The 14,653-nt window shown below is 39.7% G+C and overlaps 1 protein-coding gene across 11 annotated transcripts in view; it reads left to right on the top strand.

The window, feature by feature from the left end:
- The window catches only part of DIP2B (disco interacting protein 2 homolog B), a 70,328-nt gene that overhangs the window by 19,910 nt on the left and 35,765 nt on the right, over positions 1-14,653 (top strand). For 9 of the 11 annotated variants that reach the window (XR_005934012.1, XR_005934013.1, XM_041128786.1 and 6 more), the window contains exon 2: positions 10,865-10,936. Coding sequence is in view for 7 of the 11 variants with exons in the window: in XM_030037188.2 (XP_029893048.1) it covers positions 10,865-10,936 (72 nt within the window). In the remaining 4 variants the exon portion in view is untranslated. Of the gene's footprint in view, positions 1-2,098; positions 2,124-6,806; positions 6,812-10,304; positions 10,310-10,862; positions 10,937-14,653 lie in introns of those variants that run through there. The other 2 variants (XM_030037185.2, XM_030037182.2) reach the window with 2 other exon arrangements.

Here is a 14,653-nt window from a genome sequence, read left to right as displayed (position 1 = left end):
ATTTTCCAATGAAGTAGCTAAGATCAGTAACTTTGTGGTGGATTTGCAACATGCAGCTGGACTGTTGAGCTGTGCTCTGAGGGTTCTCATGTTTGCTGCTATAGTACGTTTTGCCTATTATTTTGATCTTCCACACAGCTTAAAGGCTTTCACATAACAAGGATCTTGCCACATCCTGCTATCCAGCCTCTGAACAAAGTGCTTCTGAAGCAGACATTGACTCTTCTTTAGCATGCCGAAAGAGCCCTGAACAGAAGTCGTTCCTTGCATGATCTTTCTTGTAAAGAGCATTGCAGCTGACAGAATAATGGGTTTTCTTAGGCTTGCTGGTGACATGCCAACATGGTTTCCTTAGCAGTGAAATTCCTCAAGAAGCCATGGTTGCTGATGTAAACATAACTGAAAGCTTAACACAGCCCCTACTGAGCTCAGGGCCTGAAATCTACTTCTTATGCCATGCTGTACAGTACATTTTTCTTCTGCTCTTTCTATTTAAATCTGATTTCCCAAGCTTGTAACCAACTTGAATGGGTTGTACTCTTCAATCCAGAAAAGATGGCCTGGTCTCTGCATAGAGGAGCCTGTACAGACTCCTGTGCTTGTATGCAGCAAGGATTGCTCCATGGGGCAGCCTCCCATTAACTTGAATATAGCTCTGGTTTTGTAGAGCTGTGTTTGAGGTGGAGGTGGGGTTATTTTAAATTATCATGTGCAGAGCCGGTTTAAGGTTATTTAACAAAGTACTTTGGTTCCCACTAGTCAGGCTTAAAAGAAATGAATAGCAAAACCAGGAACAGTTTCATAGCTGCTCACCGAGTCTGCCTGCTGTCTTTTTGTCAGGTACGCTTCTGGAATTTGGTGGGAGTTTCCGCAAGTCAAATTACTAGTGTTGCACACTAATTTGAGGCTGGGTAAGAGATTAATAATTGTATTGCTTTTACTTTGAGCAGTGGAATCCTACTATGGTGACTAATACTGTTTAATAGTAACTATATATATTAGAGCAAGCACTTGTTAATGCTGTAAAATGACTGTGGTTTGTGTTTCAGATTTCAGTGCTTTGGGAAAAACAATGTATTTTGCTCTCTTGAGCAGCCATCACTTTCTCTGCTGCTTTTTTCTGTGAAATGAGAGTGATATCCTTATGAATACACACTTGGTACTACCTCTTTGGGAAAACCAGGGTAGGAGGCATGTGGGAAAACATGTCATGATAGATGTCTCACCTCTTTAGTTTTGAAAAATCATTCTTGCGATTGTTTTTGGTTTTTTTTTTTTTTTAATTGATTTTTGTTTGGGCAGTGATCTTTTAAGTGCTAATGCTTTCATCAAGATATCTTTCTTTGTTTCATCATGCATAATCATCGCGCTCATTGCACTATGATTTAGAATAGCATTTTCCCATCTGGAAATACATAATTATTGTGCTACCGTGCAGTATGACATGCCAACTAGGTTAGTGCTCTGTTAACACTGTGTTTAAAGGAAGGTCAGAGTTGCATTTCCATGCCTGAATACTTTGTGTGAGCAGCACTGTGTTGGTTCAACAGATAGGGGAATAATTGCTCTTAACTTCTTTCTTCTCCCATTCTTGTATCTTATTCAAGAATCTAGAATTGAATTATGAAAAGTAACTTCAGGTACAGTTGGACTGAAATGGGCTGCATATCCAAACTGCTTTTCTGGATGGTTTGGCAAGGTGTTGCTATGGTGTCAGATTTGGAGGAGAGTTACCAGCAAGGAGTAGATGTGGCAGTTGGCTTATGTTAGAAAAATTGAAGCCTGTTTCAGGAGAATTATTAAATATTGTCATCCGAGAGCCATCAAAGGGTAGGTGATAGGAATTGTGCACAGGATTCAAACACATAGTAACTTCTGTTTTAATCTTATCCCAGGCAGATCCACTGTGGTAATATTCTGATGGTTTTGTATGGCCACGCTAGCTGCTGAACAAAAGGCTGCAAAAATATGATCAGGTTTTTTTGTGCAAGAGAGCTGAGAGGAAAACAGCCCCAGCAAGGGCCCGTCCTCCCCTGGAACCGAGGTGCAGAATAAGTGCCAGGGACTGTCTGGTTTCATTGAATACCTTGGACTGGAAACTGTGGTGTCGCCGATGGCTGCGGGTGGGGTAAAAGCTTCATACATCTGACTTTAATCAATCACATGTGTCAGAGCCCTAGACCATCACTGAATGCTGTTTACTGCAGATTGTGGTAAACCCAAGGGAAGGTACCATTTGGCTATCTTATTGCGGGTGGCTATCTATGTGTGTCTTAAGTATTTTGCAGCAAGATACAGAGTTGTCTTTGGGTGCCTGCATGTTTTTGTTTTTATTTTTATTCCTGGGCTAAAAACAGACTTGATTTGGAAAAGTCCACGCTGGTCTGTCTCATGGAGAAAGTGCATACTGTTTAGAATAGGCAGAGTTTACGTATGTGTAATCTTTTGTAGTTGGGCTGGACAGACAACTTCTAAGAGAAGGTTATCAGCACTCACTGTTCGAATAATTCAGCTTCTACCTTAAGGAAGACAATGATGTACCTACCTACTGAATAAGTGCTGAATCACAGGGTTGTTACTCTTGCATAAAGTTTAGTCATTTCCTGGGAAACTTTTGGTTTCAGTCTAGTGGTAGAGGGCTAGGTCTGTGTGTTTGTGCTGAGGATTAATACATGTGAATTTCTGGTAGTGTCTGTGACCAGGAGGTTAGTCAGAAAAGAGTATTATTCAGGGTAGAATCACTTCATCTGGGTTTTTTAAATGCGTTGTGAGTTGTCTTGCTTTTACTTGGCTCAGACTGTGAGTATAGCTAGTCCTTGCATAGGACTTGTATGTGACACTTTCTGTTTCTCCTCATTTAAATGCATTGTTCTGATGCAGGACTACTATTATAAACACTGTTGAGTGCTCCTACATCTGAATCCACATTCTTCTCATTGACTTCTTATTAAAAATAGATTAAAACATTTCTCTTGAATGGATTTTGTAAAATCCTATTTGTGACAAAGCCTGTGACAAAGTTTTGTGTCCTTTGTAGCATTCAGAAGGGAAAATGCATTTTTTCCTCGCGACAAGTTGTAGCTATTTAAAAGGTTATTTTTTTTTCCCAGGATGGGGTTACATGCAAGATTTATTATTTGTATATGGGATTAAGCTATTTATGTGCATGTGCTGGTTTTATGGGTAACATGTAAAATTTATATGGCTGCACTTTGCAACATAATATCTTGTATGAAGTTGACTTAAGTGATTGTATTTTGCAGATGTTTATTAGAGGCAGTGAGCAGAGCCTGTATTTAATAGAGTTATCAGGGTTAACAGAATTTAGTGATGTATTTAAAGGTTTTAAGGGGTTACCTTCAAGAGTTTTTTGGAACCTTTTTAAAAATATTTTACCTTTTGTAAAGGTAGATGTTACCATGCATTGATTGTGTGATTTGAGTTGCTGATGCACAAGTGCATTATGCATCCTTTTGTCACAGGTTAGGATCTGAAAGGCGAGGTATTTCTGGCCTTTTAGTTCTTACATACAAATGAACTAGAGGTATGGCTTGAAGTTTGGCTTCATGGTCATTTGAGCAACTTACCTGGGGAAGTCCTTTAAAGAAACTCACCACTGAGAATACCAGGGTCACGTTGATGCTGTGTAAGCCACACATGCAGTCACATGTAAGAATGTTCTCATGCCTGCTGCAAAGAGAATAATCAACAAAAGTATAGTACGTCTACAAGAGGCTCTTTTATTTACAGTGGTAGGCTTCCAAGAATTTTTCAGTGTCCCAGTCTTGAGAAGCCTTTGAGAACTCATTTTGCTGACCCTGGATAGTGCCATTTTCAGCAGAAGTGGTAATGATAAGTTACCATATGTGTCTTTCTTTTTTGCTGGGAAAGGAGGGTCTTTGGCTGAAGTCGATCTGGTGACACCTCCTTTTCATTGGTCACCCCCTGCCCACGCACACGAAGAACACTGAACTCTGTCCTTAGCTCACCCAGTTTGGTGATGCATCACATATGGCATCTAAGATTACTACCCGTAATACATGGGCCCAGACGGGTGAATCGAGGACAGTGGATCATCTGGAACTCTGAAATGCTGTTGTAAGATAAAGAGATTCTTCAGTATAGTTTCAGTAGTTGGATTTATTGTTTAAAGGTAAAACAACAAAAAAAAATTAAAAAGGCTCAACGCACACAGTAGATGACTTGTGGTAAAGTACACCTTGTGACCTTAAATGACACAGACCCAGACCTCTGCAGTGTGGTAGTCTGGGAATGACCATGTATGCAGGCAGGATAGACCATGCTGCTAAACCTAATCTTGAATTGCATTCTTTTGAAATAATAAATGTTGAGATTAAAATAGTTTTAATTTGGTAAAGCAACATTCATAAGCCCTTAGAAAAGATTTTTTGAAACTGTGGAACAGAGTGCCCACAGTGCTGGAGCCAAGTAGACTTGTGCTGTGTGTATAAATTAATCTGGAGCTGATCTGTCTGTGAAACTTTTAGTACTGAAACTGTAGCAGTATAATGCTTGTGCTTAACAAACACAGCTTTGTACGACTTGCTGTTTTTTTCAGTAGCCTATTCATGTTCTTAATGGGAACAGAATGGTGCTGTTAAAGGGAAACTGCAAAGCACAAACCTGTTCTGTTTGTTTTTCTTACTGTTTGGTTTGGGGTTTGTTTTTTTTTGGGGGGGGGGGTGACATATGGAGTGAGTAAGGCTTTATTTCTTTCAAGAAATCAGTGACTTTTTTCTGGAAGACTGTATAGTTTGCAGACCTTGGTATTGTCTTCAAGGAGGAAACCTGATATACAGCTTCACCAGAAGGAAGGAGGAGGGAATCTTTGAAGCTGCGTCATCATTTGGCCTCAAACAGAAAGAGGCAATTGTCTAAACTTGTTTCAAACATAGTTTTTGTGCTGAAGTTATAGCCAGAGTGGTAGGAGTGCAAGACCATTTAACAGGTATAGTCTGTTTGAACACATAGCCTTAGAAAACAGGTTTAAATATTGTCTTTTGGGTTGCTGAGGCCTGGGATTGAGGACATCCTAGCTTTAAGCCTTGGTAAAACCATCGGGAGTGGGGGTGTCTAGAAGTTGCCAGTCCTCCAGGAAATGGAAGAAAGACGATATCTAGCTGCAAAATAAATAAATGAGTGGCGACAACATTTCTTACTGAAGTGCTGAACTGATTGATTTGATAACTATTTTCTGCCTAGGCCATAACTGAGACAGTCTTAATTGCTAAAGTGCATACCTTCCTCATTTTGGATTTCTCAAACATGTCGCCTAACACTTCCAAACACACTTGAAAGACCTTATCTGGAAGTGGCATGCAACAAAAGAACATTTTTGACTTTCAGCTACGCTTCTGGGTTTCAGTATCTCCAGTTTGGTGTCTACTTAAGGACAGGAAATCCAAAATCAAGCTCTGCAAAACCAGGCTTTATGTTGTATTCTTCAGAACAAGTTCGAGATGATCAAATTACAGGGAGACATTACCTGTCATATGTGCCTAGAGATCAAGGAGGGGAATAGGCAAGAAAGGCAAAGTCATCGAGGTCATTGATAGGGGTGAGACCTCAGAAGCAGATGCAGCAGTGATAATATAATTTATTTCCTTATTTTCGTTACAATCTTATTACAGTATTTGCTGTTAAATAGAGTAGCTATCTGTGTTTTGGGGCTAATGGATGTACCAGAAGCATTTCCATGATTCTCTGTTAGCATAAACTGCTAGAAACATTGACTTTTTTTTTTTTTTTTAAAGCATACAAACATTTTTTAAAAATGCATACAAACTGCTTTCAAATTTGAATCTTTTACTTGATACAGTCAAGTGTTTGGAGTCTTTGTTGGGGAGATGCTGTGCACTACGTGATCATTTTCCTTAATTTCTCCACTGTAGTAATTATGGTTTTGTTAGACAGTAAATGATTCAGTGTTCTCATTCCATGGGGGGAAGGGGAGCAAGGATGTTGAAAGAGGAGTATTGTCTGAGTGTAGCAGGATTAGCTGGTGTTACCACCTTGCACTGATTGAGCACCACTGTTTAGAATAGATCATCAACTCTAATTGCTAAAAAGCAGCCTGGCGTCACAGGGCGGTGAGACTCCTGAAGTTTCAGGCTTCTCTATTGAATGATTTGAATATAGGTGTAACATCTAGGCTGATCAGTTGTAGTTCACTGGGCTTCCTTCTGCTCTGTATAAACCCATACCCCTCTGTTTTCTGTCATTGCTGAGTTTGTCTTTTCTCTTGCATTCTCAATGGTCAGAACATCCAGATTGGATTTGCGTCATGAGGATGAATTCTAATTTTCTCTCAAGAAATTAGGAGGATTGTATGAAAAAGGAATCTCAGAAGCCATTTTTTGCATTTTTCTAGGGAATTCTGTTTCTCAAATGTGTACTTGTTTAATCACAAACAAGCAGGGCCTCTTGGATTTCATCACGGAGGTGTCTGCAGTCAGGACTATTGTCCAGGAGTCCCAAGTGAGGAAAAATCATTGCTCCTTGATTGAACTTGTCTTGTTTCTGCAAACCATAAATCTAGAGTTATTTCCTACTCTGTATCCACAGAAGGGTATCTCTTGTGTATTTGCAAGACCTGCTGTGTCTTGAAAAGTAGGATTTCTTTAAATTCTTCTTTTAAAACTGTCAGAAGACAGAAAAGATTAAGGAAGAGAGAGTTGAAAGAGGGGAACAGTATTGTGATATATAGCGAGATGAGGAATTACTGAAGCAATGCAACACCAGTGCCGGCCTGCTTGCCAGAGAACCTGTTCTATGAAGCTAGCTGGAGCTGGTCCATCAAATATCTGAAAATGAGCAGGAAAACTGAGCTGGTGGCTCTGCAGGAGAAAATTCCTCGTGTGTTGGGATGAGTTAACCTTTGTGAGTAGTGAAGGTGGTAGCAGAGCTTTGCATTGGTTGGGGTGGAAAAACTATGAGTTTGGGTAGCATAGTGAGGAAAAATGGTAGTGTGTGGAGCTGATGCACTGGACTGTAGTGGTGGTGGGCTGTATTTACACTTCAGTCTGTGCTAATGTACTGGTTATCTGTGGAAGTTGAAGACATCACTGCACCTGAGCTGATGGTTGCTGTCACTGCAGCAGAGGTGTCAAGGAAAGAGAGACAGTTCCTCCACTGCATCAGCAATCAGCAGCTTAGCTCACTCTCATGCGTCCTTTAAAAAAAACAAAAAAAACCCCAAAAAGCCCCAAAACCAAAAACCAGAAACAAAACAAAACACCCAAAGCCTAAAGGTTCCTGACATCACATTTTGAGATGCTAGGAAAGATCACGACATACAGGAATCTTACGGTTGGTTATAGCGAAAGGGTCTTGACTGAAAAGAAGCTGAAGCTTTGCTTTCTTTTGACCAGACTTCGATTTCCTTAGCAGGGCCTTCTCAGCATGTGGAGGCACAACCATGACTAGCTTAGGATATAGATAAATACAGACTACAACCGAACAGAAACAGTTGTAGCTGAGAGAGGGCCAAAAGAATGTCTCAGCAGTAAGTGTTTTTGTTTGTAATTTCTTTCCTAGGAATGAACAAACACTAGCACCATTTTAAAGCTAAATTGTCAGCTCTCATTTGCTTTGCTAATGATTTCTTTGTGGTGCTGTGTCTTGCATCAGTGTAGAGAGGAGTTGTGGTTCTTGGGTTGTTTTTTCAGCTATCTGGAAGAATTTAGCACACCAAATGTCACAAAGCGTTTAATTCATGGAAGCAGGGTTGATGATTTACCAGGTTTATGTAGTAGGAGTGAATGGTTCCTGAGATTGCAGTCCTATTGTCTTGGTTCTCTTCCTGTTGCAGTAATTTATGATATTTGGTGAGGAAGTCCACATTTATGTTCGGATCTAGCCATTTCCATTTCCTGTAAATCAGCAGAAAAGGAATAGGGTGAAAGAAAATTTCTCCCTTAGTGAATCTTTGGTTTCTGTCTCAGTGGACTGATACCAGATTTGGACTATGTATGACCAGAGAGAAGAGGCTTTATACAATAAATTCGTTGCACTCATGCAGCATATTAAAGGAACACTTCCTTCCAAGACTTGAGATGTCAGTTTAGGCACAGTTATTGTGGTTGTAGTAATCGGATCATAATTTTATTGAGATGAATTTACACCTGTCACCCATGCCTACACACAAGTTTTTTTTCTGAGAGCCTTAGTCCCTGTGTCTTGCTGGACCTTTATTTTGGATAATTGTATTCTGTTGCTAACCTGCATGGATGCCTATCCTTAAATAAAGAACTCTAATTTATCTGTTTCTTCTAACCTTTTCAATCTCTGCTGCCTAGTTCCACTTCAGTAGGGCTAGTCTAAAAATGTAAGTGTTATGCTTTCTAATCCTGTAGGCAGGTGCTTGAGACTGTCAGCCTGTTTGTCAAAATAATGGTTGATTTTTTTTATTATTTTTTTAAAACAAACTACTTGGAAATTCAGCAGTGGGAAGACACAGTGCTGCAGGGAAGTCCCAAGAATTTATTGCCCTTATTTCTGTTGCTTGAATTTTGCTACTTGGAACTTTCCTGCTTTTGCCAAATAGCATTAGGCTTTTTATTTTTTTAATTAGCTAATGCTCAGAGAATCCTTTTTTTCAAGCAATAATTTAAATTATCTGCATTGCACGGTAGTTAAGGTTGCAAATAGTGTTTTGGCCTGAGTTACCTTCTTGTTTTTCAACTGTGAACCATAAGTCTGGCATTCGTGTGAGGATAGGGTTTTTTTTATTGGTAGGATATTAGTGTGGAGCAAGTGATTACAGAGAGTACTTTGCTTTCCAGTACACAAAACAGAATGTGATACTTACATTGAGAGTGCTGGTATTTGTTCATAATGTACTGGTATTCCTTAGTAGTTCCAACAATTTTCTGTGGCACATGTTTTATTACATATAGTGTGTAACCGCCAATGTCAAGAGTCCAATTAAATCTTGTGGAGAAATTAATCACAAAATAACAAGCTACAAACAAATCTGTGGGTTGGCTTATAAGGAAAAATCCTTCCCCCTTTCTGTGCAGGTTTGTTTTTCCTGAAGGGGCAGTCACCCTGGTCTATTTGCTACCCAAATGAACAAATGTGGGGAATTAAAACTGCCTCTGAAGATGGAGAGGCAAATCTCAGAAAAGCTGGTGGATTTTGTAGCTCATGCAGTTGATCAAAATGTTATCCTTTTGGCGTATAGTCTTTGTATAGCTCTTTTTTTGAAGGTGTACTTTTCTTACACTGGCAGCATACCTCTCTTGTGAGCTGGATTAATTTAACTGAGCTATGTATTGCAATCAAGCATTAAAATTAATGCTTTGGTTGGCATTTCAGTGCTTCATGGACATTCTAATTCTCAGTTGCTGGATTTGTTTGGGCTTGTTGGGGCCTGACTCAAGCATAGTGTAAGAGGAGCGAGATAAAATTTTGTGTGCAAATGCACACCCTCCGCTAAGCAGTGTAAGTTCCCATTTCAGCTTCAAAACTTGTAGTCTGGGCGTTTCAAGTGAGACTGAGATTTGACTGTCCAGCACAAAGGAGTGAAATCCATTCCCTTTCCAAGCATTTCAGTACTGCAAAATCACCTTTATAACCAAAATGGCCAGTTAGCTGGAATGTTTAGCAGAGAGGCTGGTTGTGTTGGGAGCTTAGAGCCTAAACCCTTTAATCACCTTTTCTGATGTGGCCCTCCAGATCAGGCTGGAAGTGTCTGGCAGAAGGATGCTGTAGGACAGCAAATAGAGTGGCCTGTGCTGCTCAGCATCTAATACTCTGTTGCCTTACAATAATCGGGCTCACGACAAAGAAAACATGCTGTTTGCGATCACTGGTTTCTTGTTGTAATACAAATATGGGCTTAATTTTAGCTTGAGAAGTAATATCAAATAATTCTGTTTTCTTACTGCTATGCATTTGATCACTTCCAATCTTTCGGCCCCAAGAGATAAGAGGTTACAAGTGCAGGTCAGGCTACAAAAAGGCTTGAAATGCTGCAGGGTTTTTTGTTTTAATCCCTTCAAGGTTTCAGTCTTTCTTGTGGTTCTGATGTAAGAAATTAAAACAAAAGACAGCAGCCAGATGGTACATCTCCAGGATCAGACAGATTAGTTTTTTAAAAAAGTGAAAAGTTTACTAATACTTATTCTCTTCTGGAGTTTTTGCTTCTGTGGAGTTCAAGCATCCATCTTCTGCATGCTTCTACCAGTAGGCACACAGTGAAATTACAGCTACTATCAGGTTAAAAAAAACACAACCCCCTAGCCTGCTTTCACTGAATATCAACTAGACATGATTAAAAGTCTGATTTTTCTGGATTGTAGGATGTGCTTACTGGGCAGTAGTGTAGACGTTGACTCTGTTCATCCTTGCCTCAGTTTTAGGAGGTGCCTTAAACAGCTCCTGCAGCAGGCTCACTTTAATTGCTAAAGGTGTTCTCAATTTGATTAGTTTAAGATGAGGCTCTGAATTTGCACTTTCCCTTTGCCCTGTTGTTTGGGAATTACTCCATTTTGTTAGCCTAAGTTGGCTTTGCAGTTACAGAATATTTTTATGCACTCTGAGTTTCCCTTTTTAGGTTTTCATTGCTTTGATATTCCATTTAGATAGCTGTTCTGATTCAAATTACTGCATTTAAATAGTGCATAGGGTATATCTCTGATCCCAAGGGAAACTACAGAAGTTCTGTAATATGGAGGCTTTGAGATCATAATGTACTTGCATTTATTTGGTTTCAGGTTTTCTTCACCATATGCATTGCTGTGTTCAGGTGAAACCTTCATGCCACTGAAAAGACAAGCAAACAGACCTCAAACTGAAAAATGAGGACATGGTTAAATGAGTTTTCTTTCCTTGTTTTTAGGGGACATCACACAAAAGGGGTATGAGAAGAAGAGAGCAAAGCTTCTGGCTCCCTATGTTCCACAAACCCAAGGTAGGCACTTGTTTCAGCTGGTGTAAGAATTTCGCATAGCCTTGACATTAAAGGGATGTGTGGAATGGCTGTGGAGTGGAGCACTGAGATTTCATTTGCCAGCTCTGAACTATTCTGCTTTGTATGTGTTTCCTCAGCTATCTAATAATTACACTGTGGAGGTTGCATGGATGCCATGAAGTCATGGGCAGTCATTTGCTTCTAGTTTGCTTGTTCATATTGAACTCCAGGGATTCCTGGTAGTTCCAGAGCTCTTTGGTGGGCCTCTGTAGAGTGCTGTGTATTTCAACACTTTGTATGCCCTGTCTTTATCTCCCACATACATAAATCACGTCCTACTCCCTTGTCAGCTGAGAACTCAAGGGCTTTCAATCAATCATGAAGTGTGAGGCCCTCAAGAATCATTCTTGAAACCTTCTTAAAAATGGCTTAACTGCAGAGTTGGTCTGTACTGCATCCTTCTTTCAGCCATCTTAATTCCTTGTTGGAGAAACATTAGAATTTTCATAATTTGTTGGTGTATTTTACCAGGGTAGCTGAATTCATGTACTTCGTTTACATCTGTTTCTTTTGGTTCAAAGATCCTTAGCAGTAGAGCTGATTGTATGTAGGATAATTATATATAATTGTAAACTGAAGAACACGGCTGAAAGTATGTCTAATAATTATTATGGGGATGCTTACCCAAAATAATTGCACTACTGATATGCTGAGATGCTTAACCATTAAAAACTAATGTGTCTGGCTCTTAGCAGTTTGGGGAGTGAATGGGTATGACAGGCAGTCATGACTGGACTTACTGTAATTTACTGAGACTGAACCACTGCCAAAAAAATTTTAAAAAGTGAAGGCCAAAAGTGCATTTATTGACCATCAGCACTGCATCAATTGGGGAAAGATTGTATAGGGTTTTTTTCTGCTGAAATTACAGCAGTTCACTTCAGGCAATTGCTTGAGGAACATAAAAGGACTCTGCCATTGTCGTGGTAACTTCTAGACTCTGCCACTCCAAAACTCTTGATGGTTGCATTCCTGCTCTCCTCCATCCCAGTTGTTTCTCAACTTTGTTTTGCTTGCATATTCAAATAAAGCTGGTGCCCGGTCTCTTGTCCAAGACTTACTGCCATAGTGGGTGCTTTACACACAAAAGAATGGTGTATTCTGTCTGAGCTAACATACTGAAGGTAGCAAGACAAGCAAAAATTGGGGTTTAGCCTTCAAATTTGAGATTTTGTTGCAAACAGCTCTCTGAGTACTGAGGACTGCCTCCCTGACCCAGGATGTGATAGGAATCTCTGATGACTCGGTTGCTACCTTTGTATCAAATCTGTTTCTGTTATTTAAAGAAACCAAAAAGTAATACACATGACTAATCCCTCTTTAAGGTCTTCGTAAGTAGCTATTTGTTAAGCAGGTTTTACAATCTCTCAGTCCAACGTGTATACCAGCGGAGATCTTAAGCCTTAGAAGGAAATGTGGGCTCCGTTCGTATGTTCAAGTGCCTTCTTGGCAGACTTGCTTTTGTCCTGGAGTCTGGCAGAGGCTGAAGCTCTACAAGTTGCTTTTCATCTGACGAAATGATCTTGTGCCCCTCATGCTTGTCACTGTGCACGCATGTTTGATTTGTTTTAGAAAATGTTGTTTAATTAGGAGGAAAAAAAAGTGCTTGGCAAGACTGTCTGTGGCCCTGTTATTTTAATTGTCATGCTTTTGAAAGCTGCAGAATGAGCTGAAGTTCAGGAAGAGACACAGGCTGATAGGAGGTCACCAATTAAGATAGCATTTTGACTGCCATTCTGTCTCAGCCCTCCAGCTTTTTATATATCTTATATCCAGCTGCCCCTATATCTGGGAATGTCCTGTTGTAAAAATCCTGCTGAAGTCACGCATGAGGGATTCAGAATCAGGTCACCTTGTTAATGAGCAGAAAATTAATTTAGTCCATAACAAAAAAAAAATTACTCTTGGCATTTAGTGCATTACATTTCTCAAAGCACCTTCCTGATGTTAGCTAATGTATTGTCTCCATTTCATAGATGTGAAGTGAGGCGAAGGTAGGTATGATGACATGTCAGGGCATGTCAGCATTATAATTTCGGAGATTCTTATTGCTAAATCGGTGCTCCCATTCACATTGCCTCTGGGAGCTTGCCTCATTATTTTGGAGTTAAGGCAACAATGTTAATTACCTAAAGATACATGTTTTCCTGGTGCAACATCCATTTTTTGTAAATGAAACTTACTGAGGTGATGGAGTTGTGATACCAGAGTTTTTGCTTCTCTGTTACCTGCTGGCTGCTGCACAAAAGGCTTTGAAGAAAGTATTTTGAGCAGCTTCCCAAGTTGTGTGTGTTAAGTAATGCTGCTTTCACTGTTGCCCGAACCAAAACAGGGAGGACAGGCATGCTTATTTCATGTTACACTACTGACTAACCACCAGCAAAAATAAAGAAAGGCCGCCCTGCTCTCATCTCATCCTCAGTGTCTTTCTGAATGTAACTGTAGCTAAACCTTAAGTTCCATTTTGAAACAGAGAGAGGGTCTCAGTGGCTTGAGATGTTGCTTTTATTGGACCAACACTGACATTTTCAAGTAACCTTCAGAGTCATTTGTGAGGACTGAATATTTTTATGCCTATTTTAAAAGGTGCAATACAATGCTATTTTTTGCTATTTTGCAAAATGGTTTTGGAACTGCTCTGCTACTAAGAGATGGTATAGTAACTCACCACCTCTTGAAACTAGTTTTTGTTGCAGACTCCAGGCAAACGTCTGCCTAGAGAAAGAGCTCCTGTCCATATTAGTTGCTGCAAATCTGGAACAGCTTTTACAACTTTTTTAGCTCAAACAATGCAGATGCTGGAATGCCTTCTGCCAAAATTAGCAGCCCTTGCACACACACTGTTGGCAGAGTACGTTTTCTTGCTATTTAAGATAATGCATTTGGTTCCTCTGCTAATGTGTAAAGGAAATTATGTTCATTAAGCACTGATTCACTGTCAGAACCTTTTTATGTAACTGCTGTAGTGCTCTTGCTCCTGTTTTCTATTCTCATGATGATGAAAAAAAAAATTAAAATTTTAAACAAGCAAAGAGAACATTAGAGTACTTACTGTTTTTATTGAAAAGGTAAGATTAATGTGATCTGGTGGTTTTTGTATTCCAGTACCTCAGGGAAAGCTGTTGGAAGATTGATAACATTTGAAGCTGTTTTAATTGATCTGTGAATTCTAGCTGTTAATGTATGTTTTGTTGTTTTTTTCTGCTTCATGTTGTTATGTATAGCACAAGGTGGGAACGTTATAGATTCTGTTACTTTAGTGGTTCATTTCTTTGAACTCGTGGCACTTTGGAAAAGAAGCATTTCTTCTTTGCTTCCCAAGTGGGCTGTCATGTATTTCCTGTCTCAGAAGAGTCCTTCCTGCCACCCTGTGTGTTGTGGACTTCCAATAAGCCAGCAGAAAGAACTCTACTGTAAAGTTTTGCCTTTTTTTTTTTTTTTTTTTAATTCCCCCCCCCCCCCCCGTCTTTCAGCATCATGTTATTTCAAACAGGAGCTAATGTGGAATAGTAATCAGTGATAAAACAGCTTTGTCTAAACCTGTAAATCATGCACACGCGCTCCAGCTTAGTGTTGTTTAGAGAGTTTCACCCATTTACAAGATCTGACTTGCAGCTACCACAAATGGGGAATTATTTTCGTCCTCATTCAGTCTGA

This window comes from Aquila chrysaetos, chromosome 15, assembly GCF_900496995.4.
Source record: "Aquila chrysaetos chrysaetos chromosome 15, bAquChr1.4, whole genome shotgun sequence".
Lineage (NCBI taxonomy): Eukaryota > Metazoa > Chordata > Aves > Accipitriformes > Accipitridae > Aquila > Aquila chrysaetos.
The sequence above is the reverse complement of the archived record's forward strand: the minus strand, read 5'-3'. Positions and strand labels throughout refer to the sequence as shown.